Source organism: Chiroxiphia lanceolata, chromosome 8 (genome assembly GCF_009829145.1).
Source record: "Chiroxiphia lanceolata isolate bChiLan1 chromosome 8, bChiLan1.pri, whole genome shotgun sequence".
NCBI lineage: Eukaryota > Metazoa > Chordata > Aves > Passeriformes > Pipridae > Chiroxiphia > Chiroxiphia lanceolata.
The window spans coordinates 26,568,347-26,582,841 of NC_045644.1; the positions used below are offsets into that span (position 1 = coordinate 26,568,347).

Sequence of the window (14,495 nt, forward strand, 5' to 3'; positions counted from 1 at the left end):
TATTTATGTATTTCACCTCCTGAGTTTCACTCAAGGATGTATGGAGGATAATGCTGAAAGAAGAGTGGGAAGCTGAATTGTCATTGCATAATATTTCAGAATAGCATTTTCTGCTATTGAGGCTGCTGTAAAATTGGAAGGCAGCATCAAGACTTAGCTGTGCTCACTAATTTCATAATGAACCCTTCAGTTCCCATGTGAGCTTAATATACCCTAAATATTAGGTTGTTCTTTTTCCTTTTTGGAAGATTGGTGGCAGTGAAAAGAACATAATTACAACAAAGATGGTAAGACATGCCTATCATCTAAAAATTTTCATCATAGGCCCCGTATTTTATAAATGAGGCTGTTAATTGGGAACATGTCAGTTGATGATGAATGTCCCATGATTCGAAATAACTGTCTTACGAAATGTTATTCTTTAGCTAAGAATTCAAAATGTTAATATCTACAAGCATTGCAAAACTAGAATGTTAAAAGTGGAGAGGTAGATGCATGTAATGTGATAGATACATGCAGTGAATCTGAGGGGCACGGGGCTAAAACTCAAGCCAGCTGTTAGGGTTTCCATGCTTTTGAGAGGAGTTATTTACACCTTTGATCCTCTCTCAGCCAAAAGCCCACTACACCTTTATGGTTTGTTATAGAAAAACAGCAGTTTGTACATCTGAGAGAAATTCTTTGGCATGACAGGTAGAAGATGTGTTTCAGTGGAGTAGCTGCTGTCCAAATATGCTGGGGTTTGGCCAAATGATGAGTTAAAATGATGATACTGATGATAGATCAATTAATTGTGAGATAGTTATTTAAATGATTTATGTGAAAAGATTACTGTTTGATGCAGTATTGCTTTACACCAAGTGAAGATGTTGCAGGTTTTCCCTTTTTTTTGTTTTGTTTTGTTTTGTTCATTTGTTTTTGTTTTTGGTTTGTTTTAGAAGACAACATATAGCAAGATTGAAAGCGAGGGGAAAATTAGTTTTCAAAGCATCACTGGTTTCTTTTCTAGATAATATTTCTAATTAATATCCTAACTAACACAAATAAGAGCATCTGTGATTCTAAATCTCTTACTGGGGCCTTGGGAAACCAAAGTCTCATGATTTTACCCAAAACAATTTCAAATGTTCATGTAGGGTTTTCAGAGATGTTGTCTATCTCTACAGCTGTCTCAGAAGTGAACAGTGCCACTCTTTTTCCAATTGTCTTGAGAACAGGATAATGTTTTTCAAAGGGTAGAGGGAGACTTTCATTGCTGTAGTAATCACCCACTGAAGAATTGAATCAGAGACAAATAAAGTAACTGGGAGGCAAAGAGAGGGAGGAGATGGTGGGGAGAGATGGTTCCTCATGGGCTGTTAACAGAAGCAAAAGAGAGAAAGGAAAGAAAGAGTCAGGCTGATAATTTATTACACCATTTTTAGCAGAAAAGAAAACTAAAACAAAAAAAGAACTTGGCTGTGAGCAATGTAACATTCCTTACCTACTCAATGATATAAAGTGCCCAGAACAAAAATAAGGTCTGGCAAAGCAGATTAACATCATGTGGAAGCCTGCAGTGTCTTAACTCCACTGATAGGAGTTTACTATTGTAAAACTAAAACAGATTGTTTACTATTAAACTAATCAATGCTAAATGAATTTCATATTATATGCTTGATAGTGATGGCCATTCAAACCCTAGAATTATCCTAAGAATAGTGTCCACTCTATAATAAAACCTCTATTTTTTTACAACTCCCTTCTTTTACAAATCCTCTGTATTCATAGAGGCTAAATTATCTATCAGGGCTGCATAACAGTTCTCACACTGCTTAGAGAATGGGTAGTTGTAACAGCACCAAGTTCCTATGCCAAAACCTACCAGTATGGTTTCAATCTGGAATTACAGTATAAATATTGATTATTGTAATGAATGCAGCATTTGCTGGTGATGGGACTGTTTATCCTTTCCTGTTATTGAACACTCTGGGCTTGTTAGTGTGGCTCATCTCTATTCATTTCCAGCAGAGATTTGTCAAGGAAGTAGGCACCATAATCATTAATAAAACCTTTCATGTATATTTAAATTAGGCCAATTTGAGTGAAGACTGGGTTAATAGATTATGTGATTTCAGAATCAATTTTTGTGTAATACTTGGCACATGGCACCTGGTATTGTTATCTAGTGATATGGCTTCACATAATATGCTGTATCGTATGGATTCATATTGGTACTATCTTTTTATCTGAACAGAGTTCAAGAATTTTTAACAAATCATCTTGGAATACTTTCAATAAAACTATTTTTAATTTTGCAAAGTGCAGCAATTGACACTGTTGGCTGAGCAGTTACATGCTGTTTCTTAACAAATGCTTCTGTTTGCGTGTTTACTGCCTGTTTCGCATGTGTGGTGCAAAGATGATGTAGTATCCTTCAGAACAGAGAAATGAGTGTCCTTCAGCAAATTCTATATATATGTGTTTCTTCTTAGTACTGAGGACATTTCAGTAGGGACCTCTGAGCCCCATTGCATCAAGTAAAACTGTAAAAGAAATTAATTTTCTTAAAGTAGACAAAAAATTGAGATACTTTTCTCTCTCCTAACATCACAAAGTGCTTGCTTTTAAGACCCAGAACTCCTCAGTCCCTTCCTATATCTCCCAGAGGCATAATTTTCCTTGTGGGTTTAATTATAGCATTCCAAACTATGGTCTTTCTGGTAGGCCCTTCTTTGTACAAACTGGTAATCTCTGGGCTACGTTTATTATTACAGTAAAGCAATGTGGCTTTTCAGTACTTGGAATCCATAGAAACTCTTAGTAGGACGTGTAGGATTCTACTATGACAAGCAGTTCCATTAAACATTAAACATTACGGGTCCTCCAGTTTGGCCACAACAACCCCCTGCAGTGCTACAGGCTGGGGACAGAGTGGCTGGAGAGCAGCCAGGCACAAAGGGACCTGGAAGTTTGGATTGACAGGAAGCTGAACATGAGCCAGCAGTGTGTCCAGGTGGCCAAGAAGGCCTATGGCATCCTGGCCTGTATCAGGAACAGTGTGGCCAACAGGACAAGGGAAGTGATTCTTCCCCTGGACTCAGCACTGGTGAGGCCACACCTCGAGTACTGTGTCCAGTTCTGGGCCCCTCAGTTCAGGAAGGATATTGAGGTGCTGGAGCAGGTCCAGAGAAGAGCAACAAGGCTGGTGAAGGGACTTGAGCACAAGTCCTGTGAGGAGAGACTGAGGGAGCTGGGGTTGTTCAGCCTGGAGAAGAGGAGGCTCAGGGGAGACCTCATCACTCTCTACAACTCCCTGAAAGGAGGTTGTAGCCAGGTGGGGGTTGGTCTCTTCTCCCAGACAACTATCAGTAAGACTAGAGGGCATGGTCTTAAGCTGTGCCAGGGGAGGTTTAGGTTAGATATTAGGAAGAAATTCTTTACAGAGAGGGTAATCAGGCACTGGAATGGGCTGCCCAGGGAAGTGGTGGACTCCCCATCCCTGGAGGTTTTTAAGATGGGACTGGATTTGGCACTTAGTGCCATGATCTGGTAACCACGGCGGTGTTGGATCAAGGGTTGGACTTGATGATCTCAGAGGTCCCTTCCAACCCAACTGATTCTATGATTCTATGTATTGTTTTGAGAAAGTTTGGCCTCACAGAGAGTAACTTTGGAATGTGTACGTACATTATTTATTGAAACCTGCGCCATGTTCATGTTCAGAAAGGCCTAATTCCACATCTGTTCCTGATGAAAGTGAGCGTCTGGTGTTTCACAGATAATTGAGACATGAGCTTACTGTCCTCTAGGCCTGTCAGACAAAGTGGAACCAGCCTTTCTAGGTGGATGGTAAGACCTGGGTCAGTACTGGGTGCGATTTTGATCACACCTTTTACATGGGTTGTGATCAGAATAGCGTTTGTCTGTTATATACCGTTTGCAGGCAGAAGTACTAGCAACTTCAGTGTTATGCCCTAAGAAAGAAAGAAGTGTTGTTCCCTTCAGAAAGAAAAAGAGAGAGGAAGATTTTTCCAACATAGAAGAATAAAATGGGAAAGTTCTTGAGAGCTCTATTCTTGTTAAACCTTTTCCCTTTCTTACTCTGAAAATGTGAATTTGTGATACTTTCAGCCTGACAAATAAGTTTGTCATACAATAAAGGAATAAATTCACCTATAAATCAACTAGTTGGTGACCAGGGTATGGGGAGAAAATTTTTTTCCTGATGGAACTTGTCCAGAGAGATAAACTAGCTCACAGAGAAAGTGACCACAGGATGACACATACTGCAAGAAGCCCCAACTAATTTTGTCTTCTCTTGTTGTAGAGCAAGGTGCATAGGTCATAATTGTTCACTATGAATTATAAAGATGAACTCACTTCTGGTCAACAAATACAATATTCAATCTTTTCTTTGTCTGGGGACTCTTTTAGGTCACAGCTACAGTTTTTAACTGGAGGAGACTATTACTCTGCTATTAAACCTGAAAGGTCACAGAAGGAAATGCAGAATGATCTTTGTTTCTTGTTTTCCTCTGTGACAATGTTTCCTAGAAACGCAAGCCTGTGAATAAGTCATCTAACATACCCACGTTTGTGAGCAGGATTTGATTTCTTTGTGCTCCAGTTTATCTATGTGCATCTATGGATATGTGTGTGTGTATGAACAAAAGCAGAGAAATACTTTTACATTCCTTCTTTAGGACCTATAAAATACTTGTAAGGTAACAGAATCTGAAAAACTGCAATATAATTACAATTACCAGCAATGTATTGCAAATTCAGATTGCAATGCCAAGCCATCCTAATCTGCTTAAATGGTCACTTGTACAGAATTCTTCAGTCTGATAGACCAGTTGCATTCATGCATTTTCTTTGGAAAAGCAATAAGAATGGGGAAAAAAATTCTTAATAACAGAATTAAAAAGCTTATACCACCAGACTTCATCTTATACCTATCCTTCAGAAGCACAGAGCATAAATTTTGTCTCCATCGCTTCTACTCCTGAATGTAAACATTTCAGTCTTCAGAAGTTACACCATTTTAATTTCACCACTGCTCTGTATTTGTTGCATTTGGTTGCCTCTGACAGACTTGTTACCTGCATAACTATAGTTGTTTTTTTTTTTTTTTTTGCCAGGTATTATCAGCCGTCAGGAGGCAGAAGAGTTGCTGATGAATAAGTCTGAAGGCACATTCCTGGTGCGAGTCAGTGAGAAAATCTGGGGCTACGCGTTGTCTTATCGCCAGCAAAGCGGGTTCAAGCATTTCCTGGTTGATGCTTCGGGGGATTTCTACAGCTTCTTGGGGGTAGATCCAAACCGACACGCAACACTCACAGATCTGATCGATTTTCACAAGGTAACACTTGTGCTAGCTAGAGATCAATAGCTGAGTGGAACGAATTAATAATTTAACGAGGAGCTGTGTGATTTGAAACCACATTGGAAAATAATAATGGCCATAGTGGGGGAAAGAATATTCTGCACTAAGACTAGTTGTAACGTTCATAGTGTGTGTCTTTTGTTGCAGTGAATCAGAAGGCTTTTCTCCTTCTTTAAAATGCTTCAGCATGTGTTTGTCTCCTCTTACACAACACATGCTCTCCTTGGCTACAAATGGACTAATAAGGGCTCACAGAGCTAATGCTTTTTCAGTTTTTTTCCTGTGGAAAATTGGATTGGAAATGCCATAGAAAGGTCTTTCAATGAAATTTCAGCATTTGTCTGCCTTTGATGTGAGGGCTGTAATATGCAAAAGCAAGGGAGGAGGGCCCTGCAGTAAAGAGGGTGAAGAGAACATGGAGGGGTTCCCTTTTAGGGACATGTTAAGGGTCACTCCTTATTACCCAAAGCAATCTTACAGGAGTAATTTACTACTCGACTTTACGTGGGTTTGAATTACTTTGCCTCTGACTTTTGTTTCCTGTTGCCAGATTGTAACTAAACAATAGCACTGTTTCTGATAACATAAGTTGTTTTCATGATCTCGTATCTCTCTCCATCTTCATCAGTTTTAATTGCTTTTTTCTTAGCTACCCTTATAATTTCTCATCCTCTCTTTTCTAGTTCCTTTTCCCTTTTTTATCCTTTTCTTATTCTTGTCTCTAAGTAATTTTATACATTTTTTGCTCCTCCTTTTCTTCACAGCTTTTATTTTTTAAGTGTTTAGCCTCACAAAGGTTATTTTTCTTCTAAATTCCCCCTCTTTTAAATCTTTTTTTTACCTTACCTAGTTTGCAACATCTGTTTAGTGTTGCCTTAGTGTCCCCTCACAGATGACTATTACGTTATATGTCCACAATTATATTTCCACGTGGGGATATAGTAGGTGTCCCGTTTGACTAAAAAATACGTCCTCTCCTAATTTGATGAAATCTTCTCTCAATGGCCACCTTGGAAGACAAAATCCCCCATTCCCTTCTTCTTCCTCTGCCTCAGTTTTTATTGCTGAACATGACATTATATGGTATGGAATATCCTTTTGGCCAGTTTGGGTCAACCAGCAGGGCTGTGTCCCCTCCTAGCTTCTCCCTTATTTCCAGCCTACTCTGCCAGCAGGGCCCAAGTAGGAAAAAAAGAGCCTTGATGCTGTGCAAGCACTGATCAGCAGTGGCCAGAACCATGGTGTGTTATCAATACTATCTTAGCCACAAATTCAAAACACAACATCCCAATTCAGCACAGGCTGCTGTGAAGAAAGTTAACTCTACTCCAGCCAGACCCAGTACAACTGGAAAGAGTCAAACCAGAGGCTTGTCAGGGAAAGAAAAATAGATATGCAACACCTCAAATGCAGATTGTCAGGCGTTGGATGTAGGACCTTTGTCTCATGTAGTATCCTCTCTGCTCCTGTAGAGGGGTGATGGTGACAACCAGTTCCAACCAGCTCTGCTCCAGCTACGTTCCTGTATTTTCATCACAGCTCATGCTAAGCAATCAGACACTTCTATTTACAGACAGCAGCAGAGCACTTGTCAGAAGCAGAATGACTTTTAGTTCCTGCCATTAAAATAAAAACCCAACACTTTCTTAGGTGTCCCCTGATAATAGTTAATAGCTGCCCCTGTAGGAAGTCTATCAGAGAAACTGGTTCATCACAATTCTCTTAACTGTCTAGCTTATAGCTGTATTAAAACCAGTCTCTTTGGCAATCCCTTCAGGAGGCATCTTATCCTGTTTGGCATGTGGTTTCCTTTGAAGCTTTTCTTCCTGCCCTTTCTGGTGAAGTACACTGTCAAGTGTCCCAAAGCCTTCTGGTAATCAACTAAGCAATCTGTATGTAAATGGTTGTGCTGTGGGCACACTTTCTCTTGCAGCTATTGCTGTATCATTTGGAGAAAGTGCTGCTTTCTTCAGGACTATTTTTGGCAAGAGTATACTTTCCCACCCCATGGGTTGCATGGACTTCTCTTTGAGGGTCTTTTTCACTTTCAATCAAAATGAGCAGGACTAGTATAATTAATTTTTTACTTGCTTATACTTATTGATTCATTTTGCTTCATTTTGATTAAAGAAAATAAGAACAGGTCATTCAGGCAACTCAGCTGACAGACACAAGTGGTAACCACTAGCTGAAAGAACAAACCTTACAGAATAAAGTGCCACTGTGAATCTTCTCTTTTTATTATTTTCATTTAAATACTGTGTGGAAAGCAGCAATAAAATCTCAAAGATAGTTGCTAAATATTTGTATTGACTTCCTCATAACCTTATCTAGTTGACAAGGTGGTGATCTGTCAAAGGTTGGACTCAGTGATCTTAGAGTCTTTTCCAACCTAAATGCTTCTGTCGTTCTTTGAGTCTGAAAATCATTTAGTTTGGGTAGTAACTTTCTGAACTTATTCTCAGTCTGATGTAGTGACTGGGAAGGAATGACAACTGGCAGCCTGCACGCATTTTGAAGAAATCAGGCACCAAATTTGCATTGAATTTCAATAGAAACTAGATAGCTTTTGAACATGTTAGGCCCATATATAGATCCATAACTTGGATCTAAATGTTCAAATGAAGGATTGCTATTTTAGTCAATACCATGTCTGGATCCTGGCTCATTTTGGTGCATCTATAAATCTTAAACTTCTACAAAACCAAAAATGGACAGTCATTACTGTAGGAATAAGTGCAAAGACCAGGTTATCTACTTTTACAGTAAGTGAATTGATAATCAGTTACTGGAAATATACACTTGACATGTGAATATTTAATTAATGAGAATAGGTGCTATTTGTAAAGACTGTCTTTATCCTAGTAGGGTTAATGTCTCACATTTCTGTAATCAGTCAGAAAGTTGTTCCTGTGATGTGTGAGCACTCAACATTGAACTCGTGCTCTGTCTGCCCAGGGAAGCTTCTTTCACCCTATGGAATGATTGTGGAAATAGCATAGGAAGATTGGCATATGTCTGTTAAATTAACCCATGAGAACATCCTTTATGGGCATCTGTAGCTGGTTTTTCTAAGCAGTGTAGCAACTTGCAAGTAGTACAAACCTCAGCCTCTTGCGCACACTGATTGCATTGTTTGATAGTAGCACAAGTTACTACCAGCATAAGTACAAGATAAACAAAGCATGAAGAAAATGATTAGTCAATAGGATCCCTTTTCTGATCTGTAATTATTTTATCAAGTGTTTATTCATAATTGGTTGCCAATGACAGTGGGAGTGATGGTCTTTATTGCTATTCTTAGAAGAGAGGGAAGGCTTAGATCTTTGATATTTTAATTGGTTTTATCTTTCCAGGAAGAAATCATCACATCATCAGGTGGGGAGCTACTACTGGAGCCATGTGGACAGCAGAAGAATCCACCAGACTACAGTCCTTTATTTGAATAACTGATCCAGGACTAACAGGGACACATTCTGGATAGCTGTAGTAATAAATAGCTACAAAAGTAAATATTGAAAGTATTTAACAAACTTCCAAAGCCACTGGTCTTGTGGCCAAAAAGTATCCTCAATAGAAGGCCTAAACTATTCCTGTTTTGCATCTGATTTATCATCATTATTCATGTTGCTAGCAAGTGAAAGATGAAAAATTACCAGCAAATTACTAAAAAGGGATTGTGGCCAATTGCACTGAATGCTAACTACCTATCCTAATTTTTTCATGTCTGATGCAGCAAGAAGCACAGCCAGGAACTGTTCATAGAGTACTGTATGAAGTACCAGTGTTGGTGAACAGATTCTTTTTTCCAAAGCAAGGTTTGTCAGGTTTTGTTGACAATCTCATTACTTGGTGGTGCACTTTTGATAACAAGAGAAGCAGTCTTAAAACATCCTTCTACAGTTTGTGATTGCTTAGGTAGGTAGGTGTAGCTTGAAACTTGGCATTATGCTTTTGAATTCAGGCCTACAAAATTCCTCACAGCAGAGACAGAACAAGGTCATACACATTATATTTACAATTTCATGCAGTCCAGCAGCCTTGGAAGAAACTTTACTCCTGTACAGTAAGTGGTCAGTTTATTCTAAAGAAAACAGTTTGACTTGCTGCAATTCTCTCACTGTCCTTGTCATGTTTTCTACTTTTAGATGTGCAAGAGACACACTGGACATTTCTAGCTTTACTTTGCTGTAGGACCAGGTATTTTCCTTAGCAGAGTTATAAGTGATAGTGGGCTGGTATATTTGTACATAGAAAAGGTACAACTAATTACATTATCATCGTGCTATTTTATGTTTAAAAAAGATGCACATAATGTGTTCCTCATCCATTTGCTGTATGTATTAACTCCATGTAAATAGACCAGGAGATCTGTGGAGTAGTTGCTTAGCTTTCGGACTATAAAAATAATAAAATATCATCACAGTAGTTAATTTGTCCTCTTGAAATTTGTGTCTCAGCCATTCTTGCAGTCTGGGCTGTCACATGGTATAGATGTAGTCCTGCATTGTTTCATTGGTAGGCTGAACACTACTAGGGCAGTCAATTCAGAAGATGGAATGAGAGACGTGCAAAACTGTTGCTATTACCTTGCTGTGCTCTGTTCCCATGAATGGCCAGATAGAAACTGCTGAATATAGAAGTGGGATTTTTTCAGCTCCAGGCATTCATTTTGCAGGGCAATATTTCAAATAACAGGGTTGTGACAGTTTTGAATGCAACTGATTTGTTTCAAGGGTGAAGTGGAACATGAATAGATGTGTACCTATTGGATAGTGTCATAGCCATGCCTTTAATAGGCAGTTTCTCTGTGCTTTTCATACGTGATGTGTATTTTGAGGTTTAATGTGGACCAATCCGTATGTGTTACTGTAACATTGTGGTTAATTTTTCCAAAGAACCTCAGTACCTATGAGATGCTTCCTCTGAGAAACCAGCTCTGCACTTGTTCCCTCTATAAAAGGCATCTCTAGAACCACCTTGGCCTGGAATTATTCACAGCTGCACATGTTCCATCACAGAACAACTGGACCCCTACTTTAAAGGAGAATGGAAAGGGGCTTTTTAAAGTTAAGGTATCCATAGACTTACCCTGAGGCCAGAAAGCAGGAGCTGGCTGGGTAGGACTGAGGGTCCAGAGGTGGTACTGAACAATTAAGGTGGTATTTAGACACCTAGGCATCTTTGCAGACTGGTGTTTTGCCTTTATGAACTTAAAAACCCAAACAAACAAACCAAGAACAACAAAAAAAAACCCCCACCATAAAATGCCACCTTCTCTTTGGAAAAGGTGCTAAGAATGCTAGAAGACATGCAAATTACAAAGTTTTTGGAAGATTACTCAACCCATGGTACACAATTCTGTGAATATTTGTAGACACAATATTGAAGAACTCGTTCCACATGAAATTCACGTTCCGAAACTGATAATAATACATCTATTTGTTTCTAGTGTCACACTTCCCAGCAGCTGCTTGTGTTTTGTTTAGCCATTACGAAGGATTGGAAATACCAGCTCTAGCTTATGTGGCCTCTTGTGATGTGATTAACATCAGAACAGCATCATCATTGTCACTTCAGAGCACATTCCCTAAATTCTAATTTTCTAAATTTTTCTATCTGAATTCCATCGATTTCTTATCCTAAGTTTTACCTAGCTTTAAAATAAAGCCCTTGTAAGTTTCCCTGCACATGATATTACTTAGAAAACTGCAATTTCTTGAGAGTTTTATTATGCTAATAAATGGCAGTATTCTAAAGTAAAGAAATTGCTTTTTTTTTTCTCCATAGCCCTGCAAAATTAATGAAAAATAGCCAGTCAATTCATAGAGTTACAGTAAAGAAAAACTCAACAATATATACCCAGGAGCAGCAGCAGCAATGAAATACAGTGCACTTAACTGAAGGTAAATTTTGAGGGAAACAAAAGGAGATTGTAGGTAGCAGAAATTAAGAAAAACAAAAGCTTTCCTTGGTATAAATGTGCAGCTGTTTCCAATATACTTGAGTGAAGTACAAGCATGGAGATCTTTTCTAAGCTAACAGATGCTTCTTGCTGCCTTCCAGAAAATAAGTGGACTATGAAAAGGTAAGCCAGTTAATAGGAAGAATAGAAAGAAAAGCAGGGAAGGAGTAAATACGGAAAATTAAGAAAATAAGAAAGGGGGAAATGTGCTTATCCCATTGCTTTGAAAGCATTTTTGATTTTTTTTTTTTTTTGCTACTCTGGGAGGAAGACTGGGTGCTTCTACCTCCTTTTCTCTCTGCAAGATTTCATCTTTGAGCTAACAATCTACCTTGGAGCTAGATTTTACACTCTTGAATCTTAATAGTTGGGCTGGTCTGTACTGCAGCCTTGAATGCTGCATCTGCTTCACTCTGCCTCTACATGTAGTGCTGTCTGAAGCTGTCCATCATTGGGTAAAAATATGTTCATAATGCTGCCATTTCCTTGTCTGCAATTGCTACCTATATTTCATCACATGATGACCTTCCAATCTTGCTTTTTAACCTCCTTTCTAGTGGTACCTGTTGTTGAGTCATAAGAGGTGCATGTTATGGATTTTCATTGTAAGATTTCCTGTCACTATTTCTTGTTGATGAGACCATTGGGAATACACTGAGAGACCTACCGTGGTAATTGTGTTTCATAAGGAAAAATGCTACAGCAGGAAGGAAAACTTAAATGAATTGCAGTTTTCTCATATCTGTTTCACACCAATGACACCCAAGGCCCCAAACTTGTTTGAAGGTATCTTTGAAAAAGCATTCTTACTTCTTTCTGGATCCACAGATCCATCTGTTCTTTTGAATTTTGTTTTAATCTGTTATTGTACATAGACATCTCCAATTTAATACTGGTCTCTTCTCTAAAAAAGAACAAAAACCAAGCAAAGAAATGGACAGCAATCATGGAGATTTTCAAGGCTACTCAAAGAACATAGATGCCAGTCTATTACCTCATTATTAATGGAATAATGATGTAGTATGAGTATTTATATATTAGTTCTATAATAGTTGTCCTGGATTATTATTTGAAGTACTAAAACCCTATTGTCCTGAACAAGTACTAAGCAAAAGGAGATAGCATCTGCCTCAAGAAAAAAATACATAAATTTTTTTTTATAACAGAGATTTAGTTTCAGGCTTACTGAGTAGAAACTCTTTCCAAAGATCTGATTCAGAGTGAGAACTTCCACTAGGTTTCAATCACTTTGAATCAAATTAATAAAACCTATTCCATCGCTGAAGTGAGGCAGGATCAATAAACTGACTACAGTAAAAGAATTTAATTTTGTATGAACTAGGGATCCACTTCTGCTCAGTCTTCCCTTGGTCGCCACAAGCGTGAATATAGAGCACTAATGGAGTTACTCCACTCTTCGCTGCAGCCTAAATTCTTCCCTTTACATAAAGCCACAATAGAAACCTCATCTTGAGCAGAATGTGGCAGTTCACAGTAGGAGAAGCTTTTCTCTTCCTTTATATGAATAAATTTGTTTGCATTATTCACAGCTTAGAGTTTATTTTTCAGTGATTTTCAAGGACTGACTTTCTTTACTGTTTCATTATGCCTTTGCTTTAAGATTCCTTTTTCCCTTCCCAAGAGGATGAGGTAAGTGACCTCTGTGAATAATGTGTCCCTGGCTGGGCTATAAATTGCAAAATGAGGTGTTTGCACTTGACCAGATGCTTGGTTTGTGTTTCCTGAGGTGAATGTCCTGGATGCATACTGTCTGGTGATAATGATGCATAATTGATTTTTATAGCTAATTTCTTGCCATGCAAGTGCTGTGTGAAGCCTTCTCTTCAAATATTTGTTTACTGCTAGTGATTAGTCCTGTAGCTAGTATATTTACACGATGGCCCATAGCTAATGCAAATTTTCTTCTAGGCTGGGACCTTCAGTGAGTTGGGTTTTTTCGCTCTTGGAATTTCTTCCATAGTTTTAAATGAAGGTAACATTTTATGGTATCTTTATTATATATCAAGAAGTGATTTTTTCCTATGGAGGAGAAATAACGTCAAAAGAGACTGGGCACTGGTCCTAATCATGTTCTTTTGATCTATGTACAAAGAAAACACTTATCATGTTAATATTTCCTTTAAAGTTTAGCTGCCTTTTCTCCCCTGTTCTCAGTTTTAACGAGAACTGTGTGTGGGAGAAGGTCGTATGCTCAAAACCATGGAGAGAGGAGGCAGGACTATTTTATTCCATGTAATTTTACAATTCCATGTAATTTTACAGACAAAGTTTGAATGAAGTATTTCCTGAGATTCACTGTTTTTCCTGCTTAGCATTCAGAGTACCTATGCTGAGACCTGTGGTTACTGTTTTCTTTACACAGCAGTAACAGGAAGGTGTTTCTACTGGGTATGTAAAGGGCACAAAGGGAGTTCAATGAGTAATATTACAGTGCCCCAGGAATGATACAGAACTATGCAGATCAAGCACATGATAAAGACATATTTTGTGCATAGGTGTGTAGAGCAAGGAGTGGCTGCAAATTCTTGTTTGCTAGAAGTTAATCCTTCTAATTGTATGATTGTTGTCATTGATGGTCAGTGCACGTGAAGACATGGCCAATCTTAATGCACCTCTGATTCCACAAATTGATAGGACATAGATTACCTGAAAGGAAAATCAGACATAGTTGTCTTAGACATGTATTAATAGGTATTACTGTCAGATATTTGTGACAGAAAATTTTTAAATGTATAATGCATGTCAGGATACACAAATGCTAAACACTGCTTACCACATAAAGCATAATGAACTTCTCAATGTGACTTTTATAGCAATTAAAAAGTCAATGAAGAATAAAGCTGTCCCTGGTTATACTGCTGTCCTGTAGGAAATATCAATACTGAAAACAAGAAAATGTCTTCTCATTTAGGAATTTAAGCTTGATAATGGACTACAAGTCACTTCTGAGAGCTGTACAGTGATCTCCTATTAGTAAGACAGCCAGCCTGTTGCACTTATATCTGCTCTTGATTCTCAAAGTTTTTACTGTTAACATTTTCTCTCAAGGAATCATAGAAAAAAAAAAATTCTAACAGTGAAAGTCTGACTTCTAGATAACATTTTGTTACCTGTTATATGCTGTACTCACAGCATGCTGGT

The 14,495-nt window shown here is 38.3% G+C and overlaps 1 protein-coding gene across 4 annotated transcripts in view; it reads left to right on the plus strand.

The window, feature by feature from the left end:
- SH2D4B (SH2 domain containing 4B) overlaps positions 1–9,921 on the plus strand; it is a 68,175-nt gene extending 58,254 nt beyond the window's left edge. For 3 of the 4 annotated variants that reach the window (XM_032694906.1, XM_032694909.1, XM_032694908.1), the window contains 2 exons: positions 5,124–5,344; positions 8,725–9,921. In XM_032694906.1, the coding sequence (XP_032550797.1) occupies positions 5,124–5,344; positions 8,725–8,817 (314 nt within the window). In that variant the 3' untranslated portion in view covers positions 8,818–9,921. The remainder of the gene's footprint in view (positions 1–5,123; positions 5,345–8,724) is intronic. The other variant, XM_032694907.1, reaches the window with a different exon arrangement.
- Positions 9,922–14,495: the final 4,574 nt, after the last annotated feature.